Source organism: Molothrus aeneus, chromosome 8 (genome assembly GCF_037042795.1).
Source record: "Molothrus aeneus isolate 106 chromosome 8, BPBGC_Maene_1.0, whole genome shotgun sequence".
Classification (NCBI taxonomy): Eukaryota; Metazoa; Chordata; class Aves; order Passeriformes; family Icteridae; genus Molothrus; species Molothrus aeneus.
The window spans coordinates 35,715,857-35,734,289 of NC_089653.1; the positions used below are offsets into that span (position 1 = coordinate 35,715,857).

At 54.7% G+C, this 18,433-nt stretch overlaps 1 protein-coding gene across 1 annotated transcript; it reads left to right on the forward strand.

Moving 5' to 3' along the window:
* The first annotated feature begins 410 nt into the window (after positions 1-410).
* On the forward strand, positions 411-17,924 carry PWWP2B (PWWP domain containing 2B). The gene is made up of 3 exons (XM_066554633.1): positions 411-589; positions 5,543-7,250; positions 17,406-17,924. Exons 1-2 carry the CDS (start codon positions 411-413, stop codon positions 7,230-7,232), a joined length of 1,869 nt encoding a protein of 622 aa, XP_066410730.1. The 3' UTR covers positions 7,233-7,250; positions 17,406-17,924.
* Positions 17,925-18,433: the final 509 nt, after the last annotated feature.

Genomic DNA, 18,433 nt, shown 5'->3' on the forward strand with positions numbered 1-18,433 from the left:
TCCAAAGCCCAGCTCTTCTGGCACTGAGCCATTCCTGAGGGACCCAGAGCGGGGAGGGGCGGCCATGGCCGGGGCGGGGCTCACCTGACGGCCCCGCCCCCGGAACGGCCCCGCCCCGCGGATGCCGGAGCGCGGCTCGGCCGCCAGGTGGCGCCAGGTGCCGGTCCCGCCCCCAGCCCGGCCCCGCCCTTCCCAGGCAGACCCCGCCCCTCCCGGCCGCGCCCCGCCCCGTTCGGCCTCGCCCCCGCCCCGTCCCACGCACGTGCCCGGTAGCGGGGCGGGGCCGTGACGCCATGGCCGGCGGCGGGGCGGGGCCGTGACGTCAGGCGCGGCGGCGGCGGCGGGCGCTCCGTGAGGTCACGGCCCAGCGGCCCGGCCCAGCGGCCCCGCCGGCAGGGAGCGGCGGGAGCATGGCCGAGCCCGGGGCGGCGGCGGCGGTGGCGGCGGGGGACGCGGCGGGGGCGCCGCCGCCGCGGGTGGGCGCGTGGGTGCCGGTGCTGGTGGAGCAGATGGTGAACGACACGCTGGTGGTGACGCTGAGCTGCGGGGAGCGGCGCTTCACCGGCGTGCTGCTGGACTGCTCCAAGAGGTGCGGCCGGGGATGGGGGCACCGGGACCGCGGCGGGGAGCGGGGCCGGAGCGGCGGGGCCGCGCCGCCCCCGCGCCCTTTGTTCGGCCGGGCGGGACAAAGCGGCGGGGTCGGGACCGGCCCGGGGCACGCGGCGGGGGCGGAGCGGTGCCCCCGGACCGGCCGCCGCCCCGCACGTGGCCCCGGGGAGCGCGTCCCGGCCCCGGACCCCCGGCCCTTCCGGTCGCAGCCCCCGCGCCGGTCGCTGCCCTCGGCGGCCTCTCCCCGCGCGGAGCTCCCCGAGCTCCCCCTGCCGAGCTCCCCCCCAGGTCCCGGCCGGGCCCCGGGGCCGGGCGGCGGTTCCGGGGGGTCCCGCGGGCTGTGGCCGCAGCAGCCCCGGCGCTGCCCGAGTTCTGCGGAGCCGAGCGGGGCATCATCTCGGAGCGGGGCCCGCGGGCTGGGCTCCGCACCGCGGGCACCTCGTGGTCACTCCCACCTGCCCGGCTCTGGAGGTGGCTGTGCTCGCGGCGGGGCCGGGCGGCTGTCCCGGGCAGGGCCGGCTCTCCTGTGAGGAGCAGGTTTGGTTCTGGGTGCTGGGTAAGGGACAGATCCGTGCTGCGTGGGAGCACAGCAGCCTCACCTCTCTGATCCATCCTACGAGATGTGCGGAGCAGGAGTTCTGAGCTTCATTTTTGTCATTGATTTAGTTTCACATGGCTATCCCAGAAAATTGGAGTCAGATTTTCAAACGCATTCAGGCACCTAATGCTGTGCAGAGCCCATAAACCCATCCTGGAGTCTGGTCCCAGCCTGAGCAGTTGGTGTCCCTCGAGCGCCCTAAACCATCTCTTTCTGCCTTCTCACATTTCAGTTGTTTTCCTCTGCAGTGACACTTCTTTCACCTGTTTTTTTTCACCCTAGCCTTTCTCCATTATTTTTCTTCATCTTGTTTCCTTCCTTTGCTCCTAGTGGGTCCAAGAAACAACCAGACGGGTGTTTTCCCCAGGCTTTGAGGCAGCTCTGCAGCCCCGTGCTGCCGCAGCCCTGCGGATGGTGACACTGGCTGGGAGGCAGTGGGGGCCCGCTGAGCACTGGGGCTGTCCCCGAGGGTCAGTGCTCGTTCTGTGGCTGTCCCCTGGTGCTGCACCCTGCCTGTGGTGGTGCTGAGTGCTGGCTGGGCATGGCGGGCAGGGAGGGGTGGTGGCCAGCACAAGGGGAGAGCCACGGCCCCTGCTCCTCTGCTCATGGCTCTCGGGAGGGGACTCTGTGTGAGGCAGGACCCTGGGGACTTGGAGCAAGCACTGCAGTCATGCCAGGTCTGGGGTGTGGAGGGGAGGAGAGATCTCGTTCATCTTACAGCAGAGCACAGGAGTCAGCCTGGCAGTGGCTGGAAGGTGAAGGTCAGGATGTGTCCCAAAGGCAGCAGGAATTTATCCACTTGGTGCTGAGCTTGGAGTGCCTGCAGTGGGTGTGTGGCAGAACTGTTTCTCCTCCTCCTGCTGCCTGGCTGATGGAGCTGTGTCCCACCAGCTTGTCCCTGTGCAGGGGTCACCCATGCTCTGCCTGTATTTGTACCTCCTGGGAGATGGGACTGGCAGGAGAGGAGCCACCAGAGCAGGCTGTTAGACCTGCATAGAAAGAGGAGATTACCCCAAAAAGGAAGGAGGGCCTGTATGGTGATTCTTCAGCTTTCTTTTGTGGTTTAAAGTGGTTTCAGCATCTCACAGTAGATGAATCTGTTTTCCTTAGTTGTGGCTGCTCCGTCTCTGAAAGTGTTCAAGGTCAGCTTGGACAGGGCTTGGAGCAGCTTGTCTAACAAATGACATCCCACCTCAGGGCAGGAGAATTGGAACTCCTGGATGACTTTTAAGGTCCCTTCTAACACAGACAATGTGTAATGCCTTGTGCACCTCTCCTGAGCTGTAGCGAGTGCTGTGTGGCGCTGAGCAGGAGGAAGGCCTGCCACCCTGAGCACCCAGGGCACTCCTGGCCATCCAGGTCCTGGCTGGACGCCTCTGTTGTTCTGCCACAAAGGCAGGTGCAAGTTTGAACCCCAGACTGCCTGCCCGGGTGTGCAAGGGCTCAGTCCATGGGCAGCAGAACTGCCTGCCCGTGCCCTGCCCGTGCCCGTGCCCATCCCCTGTCCATGTCCTGCCCGTGCCCGTGCCCATCCCCTGCCCATGTCCTGCTTGTGCCCGTGCCCATCCCCTGCCCGTGCCCATCCCCTGCCCGTGCCCTGCCCGTGCCCTGCCTGTGCCTGTGCCCATCCCCTGCCCGTGCCCTGTCTGTGCCCGTGCCCATCCCCTGCCCATGCCCTGCCTATCCCCTGCCTGTGCCCATCCCCTGCCTGTGCCCGTACCCATCCCCTGCCCGTGTCCTGCCTGTCCCCTGCTTGTGCCCGTGCCCATCCCCTGCCTGTGCTCTTTCTGCCCCCTGCGCCTTTGGGAATGGGGGGATGTTGGGAGCAGTCATGCCTGACCTTCCAGCTGCTGGGGAATTATTTGCAGAGAAAGTGCTCGTGTCCCTTCCTGCCCCAGCCTGGATGATGCAGCAGCACCAGGGCCTGCCCAGTGACTGGCAGTTATTTGCTTCCAATAAACTGGCTCTACTCAGAGTGAGTTCCATAGTGTGTATGCTCAAGTAGAGATTTAAATGCTGCCACCGTGTTTCTGATAACAAGATTTGGTAGTTTTGCTGCAATTGAACTTACTTTAAAATTTGGGGTTTAATTATACAGGGGTATAAATAAAGGAGGATGGCATCTCCTGGATCAGGCAGAGACTGGATTGAGGCAACCAAGTCCAGTTGGCTGCAGCTGCCCCAGAAAGGGGGATTACAAGCAGGGTGAAATCCCATCAGCAGTATTTCCTGCTGCTTTAATCACAGAATCCCAGAATGGCTTGGATTGCAGGGGACCTTAAAGCTCATCCTGTTTCACCCCTGCCATGGCAGGGACACCTTCCCCTGTCCCAGGTGCTCCCAGCCCCATCCAGTCTGGCCTTGGGCACTGCCAGGGATCCAGGGACACTCTGTGCCAGGGCCTCCCCACCCTCCCAGGGAGCAATTCCTGCCCAGGGTCCCATCCATCCCTGCCCTCTGGCCGTGGGAAGCCATCCCCCCTTGCCCTATCCCGACAGGCCCTACTGAGAAGTTTGTCCCCATCTTTCTGACAGGCCTCCCTGCTGAACTGGTGCCTGGCACAGGCTGACAGCTGGGGAGGGCATGGCTTGGGGTCTGTGGGCACGTTCTGTGGCACAGAGGCTGTGTCCAGCCCACTGGGGTTACAGGGTGCTGGTGCACTAATGCCACAGGCACAAACCATCCTGTGAGTGACCCTTTGGGTGCTCCACTGCTGCCAGGTGAGGAGCTCCATGCCACTCTGGGGGGTTTGGTGACCTGAACAAGGGGAGTGGGCTTCTGTCTACACGAGGAGCAGTTTTCTGTTGTGACCAAGTCATGCAATCTCACTGCATAAAATAATCATAATTTACAGCCATCATTTCATTCAGAAATGGCCTCACTTTGGCGTATGAATGGTGCCGACGTCTCAGTCTGGCTGTACAGACTGTACTGGCTTTCTGGGTTGTCATTTAAAGACACCTACATTCTTGGTTGTCTCTGTTTAAAAAAAGCCTCTTGGAACAAAAATATTTTGTTCCAAATTACGTGATTTCAACAGCTTAATCCTTTCCCAGTTAAACTGTCATTTGACAGCAGGTTGTTGCACTTTTTCAGTAATTCCCTTCAGTAACTTCCCCCCTTCAGGGGAAGGACTTTAGAGGCTCCTCTCCATCGGGAAACCCATGGCAGTGGCTTTGTGCTGCTCTTGGTGAGAGGTGTGGCACAGAGCGGATGCCTTCAGCTCCTCTTCAGTGCTCTCTGTAGCATTTACCAAAGTGTCCCCCTCTGTGACACCGCCAAGACACTCCTCCCTTGCCTCAGGAAGGGTCCTTCCTTCTGGTGGTTGGAAAGAAAGCCATGGCTGGCAAGGAGGGGAATGGAAATGTAGCATCCAAAGCCCACTCGTATTTTGGTCTGTACCTGTTCTCCATTCCTTTGTCTCTTCTTGGTGGCTCTCCTATACAACATTTTGTTATTATTAAGAAGGCCCACGTGCTTCACTGACAGTGTGATCTCTGCAGAAGTGTCTCTGGAGAGCCAAGGCAGGGAGCTTGCCCAGTCAGAGTCAGTGTTTCAGGGCAGAATCTGTCCCAGTGCTGTATTAGTGTAATATTTCTAATGCCAGGCCAAGGGCATAAATTCATACATTTTGGAGACACGAATTGGAGTTGTGAGTTTCAGCATTTCAGAGGATTTGCTTTTGCCAATATCCAGGCAAGATATTGTGTCTGGGCCTTGGTGGCCTGTAATGAGACTTGGCATTGAAGGACAGAGTATCACCATTGTTAACAACCCTGCTGTTCTGGAGGAGCCGTGGGCGCCTGATGTTACCAAATGGAGCTGAATAGGGAGAGACTGAGGAAGAGGAGCAGGGCTGTGTCTTGGTGAACCTGTGCAAGTTATCCACCCAATTCAGGGTGTTCAGGTTTAGAATGAAAAACTGGAAAATCAGCCATGCATCTGCAGTGAGAAGAAGGGCAGTTTCATAGCTCCCTAGGCTAATCCAGATCACATCCCTCCTCTGGCCTTGCCAGCCTGCTGATGCAGTAAACTGCTTTGTGGGATAAAACTTACAACTTCTTAGAACAAAACTTTGTGCAGAGTTCATAGAAATAGAGGTTTTGATCCTCTGCCTTTTCTGGGAGAAGAGTAGGATGCCTTGCTGGATTTCTGCACTGTTGTTATTTTTTTCAGTGGCAGAATTGGCTGCTTGATCGTAAAAGTCAAGAGAAAGTGTTGGGTTCTCAGTACTGAAACTGTGGGATGGCAGGATCTTTTGGCTTCCCAGAGAAGCACCTCTCAAAGCTTCTGACTGTGTTTCTTTCTCTCCCCATCCTTCTCGTCCCAACTTAGGTCTGGATTGTTCTGTCTGCCATCCTCCTTCCCGAAGCACGAGGACCCTCCCGCCGGTGCCTGCGCTACCGGAGCCGCTGAGGGCAGGGGAGCCATGGAGGAAAAGGGAGCCACGGAGGCCAGGGGAGCCGCCGAGGCCAGGGGTGCCACGGAGGCCAGGGGAGCCGCCGAGGGCGATCCGGAGCCGCGCCCCGCCGGCCCCCAGCCCGCCGAGGAGCCGCTGCCGCCGCTGCTGCCCGCGCCGGGCAGCCTGCCGCCCTTCCCGCCCTACTTCGAGGGAGCCCCGTTCCCCCGGCCCCTGTGGCTGCGGCACACCTACAACCAGTGGGTCCCGCAGCCGCCGCCGCGGACTATAAAGAGGACGAGGAGGCGCTTGTCGCGCAACAGGGACCCGGGCAGGCTCATCATGAGCACCATCAGGCTGCGGCCCAGGCAGGTGCTCTGCGAGAAGTGCAAGAACACGCTGAACCCCGAGGATGCCGACGCGCCGCGGCAGAACGCCAAGACCAGGAGGAAGCTGAGCATTCAGGACAAGGAGCAGAAAAAGCACGGCGACTCTGACTACGTGGAGAAAAGAAACAAAAGAGAGAGGAGGGAGGATGACAAGTTTTCTGGGGAACTGGTGCATCGAACGCCAGTTATAAAAATATCCTACAGTACTCCGCAAGGGAAAGGTGAAGTGGTAAAAATCCCTTCCCGGGTTCATGGCTCAGTCAAACCGTTCTGTCCGGAGCCAGTGCTGCAGAACGGAGCTGGGGACCAAGAGGAGAGCAAGGACTCTGAACAGTGTCGACAAACCAAATGTTTAATGGACAAGTCAGCAGGCAGCCAGCTTGCTTCCATTCCAAAACTGAAGCTCACACGGCCAGTGCATTCCAGCGTGGATGTCCCACCCCCAAAGATACGGCTGAAGCCCCATCGCATCAACGATGGTGAGAGCGTTTCAATCTATAAGGCAGAACTGATTGACGAAATCAATGTCCTCCAGAACAGCAGGGAGTCCAATCCCGGAGCGTTTTACAATGAAGAGTCTGCTGACAGAAGTTTAGCTGAGATGTCTTCAGGCAGTTCAGGTGAAGATGATGACTTCAAAAGGTTTCCCCAGGGTAAAGATGGACATGATAACTTGGCTTTCCTCATGAATTATCGTAAAAGAAAAGCAGATTCTTCTAGTTTATCAGTGTGTAGCAATGACAGTCTAGATGAATCTAAGTCTTCTAGTTCAGAAGTGACATCACCAGAACTGTGTGACTTTTTGCCTGGTGATGATGCCTCTGTCTCTTCATCTTCAAAAGATGAGCGTAAAATTGTGCCACCACTGACAGTTAGACTGCACACCCAGAGTGTGTCTAAATGTGTTACAGAAGATGGAAGGACTGTTTCAGTGGGGGATATTGTCTGGGGTAAAATTCACGGGTTTCCGTGGTGGCCAGCACGTGTTCTTGACATAAACCTCAGCCAGAAGGAAAACGGGGAGCCTTCATGGCGAGAAGCTAAAGTGTCATGGTTTGGTTCTCCGACCACCTCGTTCTTGTCTGTCTCAAAACTCTCTCCTTTCTCGGAATTTTTCAAACTGAGGTTTAATCGCAAGAAGAAGGGCATGTACCGGAAAGCCATCACGGAGGCTGCAAAGGCAGTCAAGCACCTGACTCCAGAAATACGAGATCTCTTAACACAATTTGAGACATAACTTTGCCTCCAGTATCAGGTGAGTGATTGCTACACTAACGCTTGCCATCGAAAGCCTCCTGGTGCTTTTTTAATCTGTATTCCACTATTTGTTTGCATTTGTTTTTCCATTAAATCTGAGATTGGCAATTGTGACATTTACATGCTTGGCTGTTAGTTGGTGGGGGTAATTTCAGAGGTGGTGAGGAGCTTAATTCCAAACTCTTTTGGGGGCCATGGGAATTGGAGCCCCTCTTCCCAGAGGGAAATGCAGGCCAGGCAGGACACTGTGAGGAAGCAGCCTGTTCAAAGAACTGAAAAATCTGGAGCTGTGTGCCTGGAAGACTTAACAGCTCCTAGGCTTTCAGTTTCCTTGGGTCAAAGAACTAAAACTTTCACTGGAATAAAGATGACATTTATTATATGTATGTACTGGTGCCCAGCAGTTACCTGTAACAGTTTAGGACCCCTTTGCTCCCCTCCTTCTGATCCCTCTGGTTTGGATTTCTTATGAAAGCCCTTTACAGCTCCTCAGAATGATTGTACCAAAACCTGTCTTTGTGGAACAGTATTTCAATATCTCTCACAGTACTTGGGGTTTGGTTTGTACCTAAATTTTCAGTGTTTCTCTGGGGAATGGCCTAGATCAAATGAAATTCCTTTGGGCATCACATCTGTGTGAGGACATTAGGTGGGAGTGGAAACGTGAGAGCTGATTCTTTGTAATGGATGGATTTCCCTTTCTCATCAAACAGTCTGCCTGGGATGAAAATTTGGTGCCTAAAAATACAGGATGTGGCATGACTGGGAATACAAGTTCATGGGAAAATCCAGTGACTTGGATGAAACCTGGAATCATTTCACAACCTTTCTGTCATCACTGTCCAGACAAGAGCTCAGCTGGGATGGTATTAGACAAGGGGGGATTAACTTTTGTCGAAAACCAGAGGTTTCACTGGGAAGAGCCTTGAGTCAAAGGCCATGCTTTATGCAGTGTGGATCCTTGTGTTGTCCCCTGAATGCTCTGCTCTGTTTCATGCTTGAAGGGCTCTGTGAGCAAGCCAGGGTTGCTCCTCTGGACTCTTCATTATCTGAACTGTCATAATGCAGTGGGACTGGGATGGTCAGTGCTCATGTAATCCTGATGGGAAAATGGGATTTTTTTCATATCCTCTGTCATGGGACTTCACCCCTTGCTTGAGTGTGATGAAGGACTTGCTTTGCTTGGGTTATGACTCCATCTCAGCAAGCCTGGCTGGAGTAAATAACCAGAGCATGACATATTCATGCTGTGTGCTCAGGGTGTCTGCACAACTGCAGCAGCAACATTTCAGCTTCCTTCTTGATCTTGCCCGTAAAACTGCTGCTTAACTCTGGCTAAGGACTTTATTATATCAGGAGTGTTTGGATTGGACCCAAATTCCTATTAGCTAGATCAGGAGTATAAATAAACCTGCTGCCCAGAATGTACTGTCCTTGCCAGTGGAAGAGTCCTGGCCAATCCATGGCTCCTGTCTGGACAGTGCTCTGGTTAAAGGAGCAGCAAACTTCATTCTCTGAGCTGTCTTCAGTGTGTGTGTGAGCAGTTGGGGACAAAGGGGAGGAGTGTCACCATCGTTCCTGACATCTGTCCTCGCCCCTGTGGGTCCTGGGGGGGCTGGCATGGCCCAGCTGCAGGAGAAGGGACAACTTGAGGAAGCACCTAATGCTCAGATCAGACAGATTGGCTGTGCCTGTCAGTCCATGGGGAGGGGGAAGGCTGTGGCCAAGAGGAGTCCCGAGCCCAGAGCTGGAAGTCAGAGTGGGAGGATGCTTGCTCCCCACGTGTCAGCCTGCAGAGAGCACTGGCTGTGGCCCCAGCAGGACCTGGCCAGGCTGAGGGCACAGGCTGCAGGGCAGGGCCTCCAGCAGGAGCTCCAGAGACACGATGGGATCTGAGCTACAGGCACACAGCAGGTCTGTAAACGGGGGAAAGAAGAACACCTGGAGAACACGTGGATAAGAAAATAATGAGATGGCCTGGATCAGACCAAAACTTTCCTTCCCTCTGTGCTCTTCAGCCAAACCTCTGCATGTGCATATGGGTATATACATTTAGCAGATACCACTGTTTTGTTGGCCTCCTTCAGCTGGCTTTCCACAGGGGATTTCCTGCCTTGCGTGTCTGAGCTGAGCTGCCAGCACAGTCTGCCAGGCTGAAGACAACATGACTATTGGATAAAGAACTGCAAAACTAGAAAAGCAGAACTACACAACTGCCTGTGTTCCACATGTCACATTTACCTAGTTTCCCAATTAGACCAGCCTGTCTGGAGTTTTGGTACATCACTTATAAAATTGCTCATTATTTCAGAGAATTGTCTGTACCTAATTCTCTCCTTGCAGGAGCATTGAATTTTGTTGCTTTCCTTGATTTTCCACAAGGTAGAACTGAAATGTTTCCTTCAGCTGCTCATTCACTGTCCTTTCCTGAAGGATGGCATGAAAGGGTTTGGGCTGGAAGGGACCTTGAAGTCCATCCCATTCCACCCCCTGCCATGGCAGGGACACCTCCCACTGTCCCAGGTGGCTCCAAGCCCATCCAGCCTGGCCTTGGGCACTGCCAGGGATGCAGGGGCAGCCCCAGCTGCTCTGGGTAACCTGGTAATATTGCATGGGAACACTATAAAATCCATCATGCTGGGGCTTCACCACAGTGGCACAAAGGTTTTTGTCGTCAGGAGTCCATGAAGTGGCTTCAGCCCTGACACCGCTCCTGCTAATCCTGGCCACAGCAGAAGTTTGTCACTGGTGGCACTTTCTATGGTGAAACTTTCTGTCTTCTGGCATGTGATGTGTTCTGCAGAGGGTGGCTACTGGAAAAATGTACAAACGCTGCAGGTCATTTGTGGATGCACAAAACTGGAAAAATTTGATTTTTTTTTTTTCTTTTAACTTGGTTTGAGTTGGAAAAGCTGGTAGGATCACTTCTGTTACTGCTTTGTCCTTGGGGTTTCTTTGCAAGGAAAGTACTAGTCAGGTAATGACAGGGTTTTAATTAAGTAAAACAAGTTTCTGGAAAAACAACAGGCAGAATAGCAGCCTGTAGAACTCAACTTGTACGACTTGGTTTAGAGCAGTGCCAGGAGAGACATGTCTGCTCAGCATCTTCTGGGGCTGCTCTGTGGCTTCCCTGGTGTGTGGCACCAAGGAGCCAGCTCAAGGCACAAGGAAGGCAGTGCCCTGGCTTGGAGTGACAGATGCTTGCTTCTCCCTTTATTCTTCCTGTCTGTCCCTGTCCCCAGGCTGTGACTGTGGAACCATTCAACTTGCAGATAGTGAAGGCTTTCATTTTAACTGCTATGAGCTTAACAGACCCTCAGTGTCAGTACATCAAGCCACCCATCACACTGCTCCTGTGTGCAGCAAACTCAGAGCTGGCTGCATGCTCACTGTCTATAGAAACCACTAATGTAAAACCTGGAATATCACGTTGTGACTTCACCTTCAAAGGTGTTCGGGGCTCTGTGTGTCCAGCCAGTGCTGCTGCCAGCAGCTTGTGAAACAGCATAAATCACTCCACAGCTGTATTTTCTAACACACCTTCCTGGTCTCATGGAATATTTCAGCGCAGAAGATGAATGCTTGAGATTTTTCTTGCCCTGCTTTCCAGATGCTTCAGTCCACTAAAACCAGGCATCCAACTTAATTACTGTTTCACAGTCTTCCTGCTTGGAAGTCAGCGTCTCTGCATGCTAATACAAGGTGGGAGAGCAAGTCCAGAATAGGCTGTGCTGCATTTTTGTGTGCCCAGCGCTGATGGTTGGAGCTGCACGTTGGGTGCCATCCTGCTGATCTGCCCGTTCCAAAAGCACTTGCCTATTGTGCCCAGGGGCTGCCCTGTCCTGGCAGCGTGGCCCCTCTCCATCCCCTCTGCTCCAGGCGTTTTCTTTGGAAATGCCACCGGGCCATACATTGTGCTATTTCTAACTGCACCTGCGCCGGTGCCCGGACTGCGATCGGCTTTCAGAGCTGTAACTTCAGCTGCTGCAGGAGATCGTATCCCCCAAGGGCTTAGCAGCTGCCTTGGGAGCACACCGGGCTGCTCCCGGCTCCAGCGGGAGCCTCGGGCCCTGCTGTGCCCTGCAGTGGCCAGGGCGGGTGGGTGTCCCCAGCAGTGTCACCCGCCCACAGTGCACCCAGTGCCTGTAGATCCACACGGGATCAAGGGCTGTGCCAGGGTCCCGGGGCAGGGAATGGGAGAGATGTGTGCACAAAGAACCTGGAAACTGGTTTCCCTGAAAGCTTACAAATAAAGTAAAAACAATTTCTCTATGTTTTCCTGAATTATGTTTATTTGCTTGTTTGATGTTTGAACTCAAGTGGAGGTGTTCGAATTGCAGCTACAATTCCCCTTTTCCCAGCAAGCTTGGAGAGCAGCAGGGTGGGAGCCAAGGGGCACCCAAGGGAGTTCTCTGGTCTCCCAGGCAGGCTTGGAGCTCGTCCTGCCCCTGTGGTGCTTAAGCAGGCGTTTGTGCAGTATTGAGCACCTCCAGGGTGCACTCACAGAAAGGCTGCTTTGGGCCAGGAAGGAATGGGGGATTTTGGGAAACTTGGTGGTAGCTCTGTGTAAGGAAGGGTGCCTGTGCTCTGCAGGTGAGGAACAAACAGGATCTTCACACAGCAGCCGTGCACTGCTGATGGCACGTGAAGCTGCTTGGCTCATGGGGCTGCCTGACACAATGGGTGACACAAATTGTACTATCACAGATGGGTTTGGGTTGGACATACCTTAAAGATCATTTTGTTCCACCCCTGCCATGGCCAGGGACACCTTCCACTATCCCGGGTTGCTGCAAGCCACATCCAGCCTGGTGTTGAACAATTGAATATTTCTCATTTTCATGTTCAGCTGTGAAAAGTGGGACTTTGATCCCAAGAATTGATGTGAAGGCTCTTGTTTTTCAGCCTTGATATGTTCTGTTTTATCCATAAGCTGCCATCAGTGGTGCTGGCACCAAGGTGAGCAGGAGTGTGTGGGCTGAGTGACAAGCTCTGCTCCTGCCTGTAAAAGGCTTATGGAGCTGCTCACCTGTGAGATGAGGTGAGCACGAGCTGGGATGTGCTGGTTTTGGCTGGGGTACAATTAGCTTTTTTCACAGGGATGGATTTGGGGCTGTGTTTTGGATTTGTGCTGAACACAGGGTTGATAAAATAGAGATGTTTTCGTTATTGGTGAACAGGACTTGCACAAAGCCAAGGCTGTTCCTGCCCCTCACACAGCCATGCTGAGGGTGTGTGGGAGGTTGGGAGGGGACACAGCCAGGACAGGTGACTCCAACTGGCCCAGGGCTATTCCAGTCCATATGATATCATACGTGGTATATAACATGGGGGGAAAAAGGAGGAAGGGGGGACATTTCGGGTGATGACATTTGTTTTCCCAAGTCACAGTTAAATGTGATAGTGCCCTGTTCTCCTGCCTGCCCATGGAAGCAGGGATTTAATTTCTTGTTTTGCTTTGTTTGAGTGTGCAGCTTTTGCCTTCCCTATTAAGCTGTCTGTCCCAGCTCATGAGTTCTCCAGCGTTTGTGCTTCCAGTTGTGTCCCCGATCGCGCTGGTGAGGGAGGGAGCGAGCGGCTGCGAGGTTCTTGGCTGCTGGATGGGGCTATACCACCACATGGGGCCTGCTTTATTTTATTTAAATCTGCTTGCTGCAGCTGTTCTGTGTGCTCTCTCTACCTGTACAGAGCACATGGGCTCTGCATTAGCCAGATAATGAACTCTGCACATCCTGAGATTACATGCAGCTGAAATAGGCTTCTGGTGTCCGGCAGCAAGGGCACAGATGGGGTTTAATACCTCAGCTCCTGGAGGGCTCGTGCTCCTCATATCTACAGCCCTGTGCCCAGGGCTGCAGCTCTTCAGTCAGCCATGAGTGCTCCCTTGCTTCTCCCGGGGCTTTCTCTGCCTGAGCAGGAGCAGGAGCAGGAGCAGCAGGACCCTGCCACGGGCACTGGTGACAATGTCCCTCTAGTGTGTGAGGGCTGTGGCTCCTGCCCAACCCAAGGTGCCCGTGGGCAGCAGAAGGGTTCCCCTCCCTGCAGATGGATGCCCGTGCAGGTGGAGGTGCCCTCGGGCTCCCTGGTGCCAGAGCAGTTCCACAGGGGCCTGTTGTGCCCTGCATTAGTGGCCTCCTGGCCTGTCACTGCCCGGGTGGCTCTGGCAGGGAGGAGCTGGGCAGGTGGTAATCGAGCTCTTCCCATGAAGCTGATGAATTTCTGAAGGAGTGAATGCCTTCACTGATGTACCAGTTCCTGTTTCAGCTGCAATAGTCCGTGCTAGTGCAGGATCAGCCAGCCTGAGTTTCTTTATGAAGTACATTTCCTGTGTGCTCTCTGCACCCGAAGAAATGAGTTGTAGCAAATTACTAGTTTGACTTCCCTTGTGAGTGATGACTTGCTCTGTTTTGATGCACGCCAATAACCTGAGCCATTTACTCATCTGGAAAACAGTCCTTTCCAAAGGCAGAAACCCTCAGTGCAGGATTTGTCATAGGGATGCTTGGATGATAGAATTTGAGAGCTCCAGTGTTGGAGAATGTAGCTGCCAGCCTGCTCAAGTCAGCTGGATTCTGTGCCTTGAGAGCTGGAGACAGTTCCAAAACCTCATGCAGTGGGCCAGAGATGGGGATCCCAGCTGCCACCCTTTCCTTCCTCCTGGGACAGGAAGGCATGGGAAGGAAGGACTTTACCAGCTGGCTGCTGGCAGCAGCCTCTCTGCATTTCCCCCAAAGAGAGATGGCTGGACAAACACTGGTTTGGTGACACTCAATTACAGCCTGCTGTTAATTGCTTTATGATTAGAAAATAATCCTCAGAATAAGCTGCTTGGGCACACTTGGGGTGCTGCAGCCTCCAAAGATAAGTTGTGTTCTGCACTCTACTGCTGCTGCTCAATCTGGATTTATGAATGGCTTTATTTGATCCAAAACTTCATTTTTTAAATTATGAACAAGCACTTGTCTTCAGGGGAGCTGCCTTGGCTCTCCTTTGGACCCCCAGCTTAGCACGCAGGCTGTCCTGAGTCAGCCCACAGGTGTTGTGTTAGTTACATCAGCTGCTGCTCCATGCTGGAAGGGGGTTTTCAAACATAAATTTCTGAAGCTTTCCAGGGATGAAGTGAGAGCATACAAGGGGCTGTCACTGTGGCTCCTCTTGGACACATGAGAACTCCTGTGCATGCACAGGCACCAGGGCTCTGTCATGGGGTGGCCATGCCCCTCGAGCCGGGCTGCATTGCTGTGCAGGCACAGGTGCCCAGCCAGGCTGCATTGCTGTGCAGGTGCCCAGCCAGGCTGCATGCATTGCTGTGCAGGCACAGGTGCCCAGCCAGGCTGCATTGCTGTGCAGGTACCCAGCCAGGCTGCATTGCTGTGCAGGCACAGGTGCCCAGCCAGGCTGCATGCATTGCTGTGCAGGCACAGGTGCCCAGCCAGGCTGCATTGCTGTGCAGGTGCCCAGCCAGGCTGCATGCATTGCTGTGCAGGCACAGGTGCCCAGCCAGGCTGCATTCATTGCTGTGCAGGTGCCCAGCCAGGCTGCATTCATTGCTCTGCAGGCACAGGTGCCCAGCCAGGCTGCATGCATTGCTGTGCAGGCACAGGTGCCCAGCCAGGCTGCATTCATTGCTGTGCAGGTGCCCAGCCAGGCTGCATTCATTGCTCTGCAGGCACAGGTGCCCAGCCAGGCTGCATTGCTGTGCAGGCACAGATGCCCAGCCAGGCTGCATTCATTGCTGTGCAGGCACAGGTGCCCAGCCAGGCTGCATTCACTGCTCTGCAGGCACAGGTGCCCAGCCAGCACAGGGACCGAGCTGCATGCCGAGGTTCCAGCATTCCAAGCCTAGGAGCATCCAGCTGTTTTAAAGCTGCCTGCTCTGTTGCTGGTAGCCCCAGCTTGCTGCTCCCACAGAATCCCTGATACTTGCCCTCAGGTAGTTCTGGAGCAGCTGAGGTTTGGCCCCTGTCCCCATGGAGGAGCCCTGTCTGCCCTGGCAGTGGCAGGACCCTTCCCTGGGACCTGTTTGACATCGTACTTCTGGTGTGATTCTTTCTTCCTCCCAGTGAGGAATCCCAAAGAATCCAGCCACCCAAGGGCTTGCTGTTACCTCCTCAGCCAGGAAATGCATTTTTTCCTGTTTAGACAAGATCTTCTCACTCTGTAATGTCTCTAAAGTGTCAGTGCTTTCAAAGCCACTTGAGGGATATTGTTCCAGGTCCCTGGGCCTCAGGAAGGTTTTCCTGGGTGTAAGGTGATAAACCTGCAAGTGAGATTGTTGTGTATTCTTGAAAGTCTCTCTGTTCATCAGAAGACAAATAGACTCTCCTGCAAGATTAGGTAAGAATTTATACTCTGTTGGCTGCAGGTAACAGAGCCCCGGGGTGAGACCTCCCAGTTTCTGCCAAATACTGAAAGAGTGTGTGAAACCTGATTGCAGCCCTCCTCTGGAATACAGCTTTTGGGACAGATGTTCCTGGGTATTGAATCAGCTCTTTGCATTCTGCATTGTGTGGGCAATGCTGAGGATCATTCTGGATGCTGAGTCTGAGTGAATCAGTGTCACTTTGGATCCCCTGCCTGCAGAAGCAGTGCTGCTGCCATGTCAGCAGCTTTGGAGATGTGATCCTCTTCCTGTGTTTGGTGTTCTTGGTTCATTGTGCTCTGTAAGTCACAAACCTCAGCTGGGGGTGGTTTGAAGGTTTCTGGTCTGCTCTTCTATGGTGTTAATGTTGTATGTCAGGAGCACAGATCCAAGCTGGTGTCTCCTGACTTCCAACTCAGCTGACATGGCACAGACGTAGGGCTGGTCATATTCTCGTGCTGCTGGAGCTGCATTGCCCTGGGAGCGAGGTGCAGTGATGCTTCTGCAGCTGGTCTGGGTGAGTGGAGTGTCTGTGCCGTTCCCTCCCTTGGTTCTGTATCACCGAGTTGTTCCATGTGTCTTCTGGCTTCTTCCCTTGAAGCAAGTGGATTTTCCCCTTGAACTCTTCCAGGGCTTCCACACTGTAGCCTGGCTGGGGCACTGCAGCCGGGCACTGCAGCTGGGCACTGAAGCGGGCACGGCAGCTGGGGCACTGCAGCTGGCACCACAGCCTGGCATGGCAGCTGGGGCACTGCAGCGGGCACGGCAGCTGGGCACTGCAGCCGGGGCACTGCAGCGGGCACTGCAGCTGGGGCACTGCAGCGGGCACTGCAGCCGGGGCACTGCAGCGGGCACTGCAGCTGGCACTGCAGCTGGGACACTGCAGCCTGGCACTGCAGCTGAGCACTGCAGCTGGGGCACTGCAGCTGGCACTGCAGCTGGGCACCAGAGCCTGGCACTGCAGCGGGCACGGCAGCCGGGGCACTGCAGCGGGCACGGCAGCTGGGCACTGCAGCGGGCACGGCAGCTGGGCACTGCAGCTGGGACACTGCAGCCTGGCACTGCAGCTGAGCACTACAGCTGGGGCACTGCAGCTGGGGCACTGCAGCTGGGGCACTGCAGCGGGCACCACAGCCTGGCACTGCAGCTGGGCACCAGAGCCTGGCACTGCAGCTGGGCACTGCAGCTGGGGCACTGCAGCCGGGGCACTGCAGCTGGCACTGCAGCTGGCACTGCAGCTGGGGCACTGCAGCTGGCACCACAGCCTGGCACTGCAGCTGGGACACTGCAGCCGGGCACTGAAGCTGGGGCTCTGCAGCTGGGGCACTGCAGCCGGGCACTGAAGCTGGGCACTGCAGCCACAGTCAGCAGCTTGAGCACTTGCAGGTACTTAGAAAAGCTTCTGTATGGCTGCTCTCAAGGGGAGAATAATCCTATTTTGTAGATTGTGTTCGGAAAGTGGAGGCAGATGTTCTTCACGTGGCGCACTCCGTGGGGACTTGTGGCAGATTAACCTACAGTAACCCACCCGAACAGGGACTCCAGAGTCTTTAAGCCAGACCAGAGATTTATTATCATCTCTGAAATTCATATCGTGTCGCTCTTGGGGAAAATCCTGCTCTTCCTTTGGGTTTGTTAGGCTGGCAGCTTTCTTCCCAAGCTGCAGCCGCTGCTGGTTGTGCCTGCTGGGCCAGCTGGGAGCAGGAGAATTCCTGGCTATATTTAGAGGGAAGCCGCAGCGTGTGCCTTGCCGCTCTGTCTCAGTAACCTCTCCCTCTCTGCTTTTTCAAGGTAACAGAAGACGAGCACAGCTGTTCTCCTAGCGGGTCACCGAGCCTGTACTGCCCGGACGCGCTCCCAGGGGACGCAGGCGGCGCCGTGCGCACGGCACGAGGATGGGGCTCCGGGCAGAGCGTGCCACGGGACAGGTGACAGGTGACAGGGACACGGAGCTGGGAGGCTCTTCTGGCGCGAGGCAGGGAAGGCTTAAGGATATCTTACCCTAGAATGAGAATTTGACCAGTCGGACAGCAATGAACTAGGAGAACAGCAAAAACCACAACTCGGAATGTATTTATTACTTAAAAGTTAGCTATTCTTGATAAAATTCCCCAGATTATTGCTGCTGCTTATTTTACTTACAGATTTCACACACTTGTTAATTTTAAAGCTACCGAACTTTTATTCGATACTGTACCCTGAGAAATGTAATTGGGTCAGGACATGCAATAGAATGAAATCATTGTAGTGTCTTAAGTACAATGGACTCACTTTGTGTCTATTAAACCTTGGAAGATGTGCAACACACAACAGTGTGGCTCTCATTGCGTGTTAAAGCTTTCTCGTGTCGTTTACTGCAGAGCAGGAGAATCAGTGGTTCCAGGTACATGAACAAGCAGTGCTGGGGACTTGGATGTCCTTGGGTCCTCCCCCTGTGCTTTCCCAAGTCACCTGGAGGAGCAGCACAGCACGGCCTGGGCCTGCCCTTGCTGCATGCAGAGGGTTCATGCTCTGGCCAGGGAGGGAGTCCATGTCTGAACTGAACATGAGCATGCATATGAGCATGAAGTTGTATGTTCACACTCTGTGAGTGGGGCTTAAGGCCCTCTGAACACATTGGACAGAAGGGTCCTCTCCTTACCCACGACCAAGAGGTGATGCATGATTCTGAACCAGCAACCAAACAGCTTTTTTTGCCAAATTCAAATGGTTCACAAACTGGACAGTGACATATGGACAGGATTTTGGAGCTGTAACAGTTCATTTTTTGGGTTTGTGTTAGTCTACCCCTTCCTTGCATTCCCTCAGTCCAGAGACAT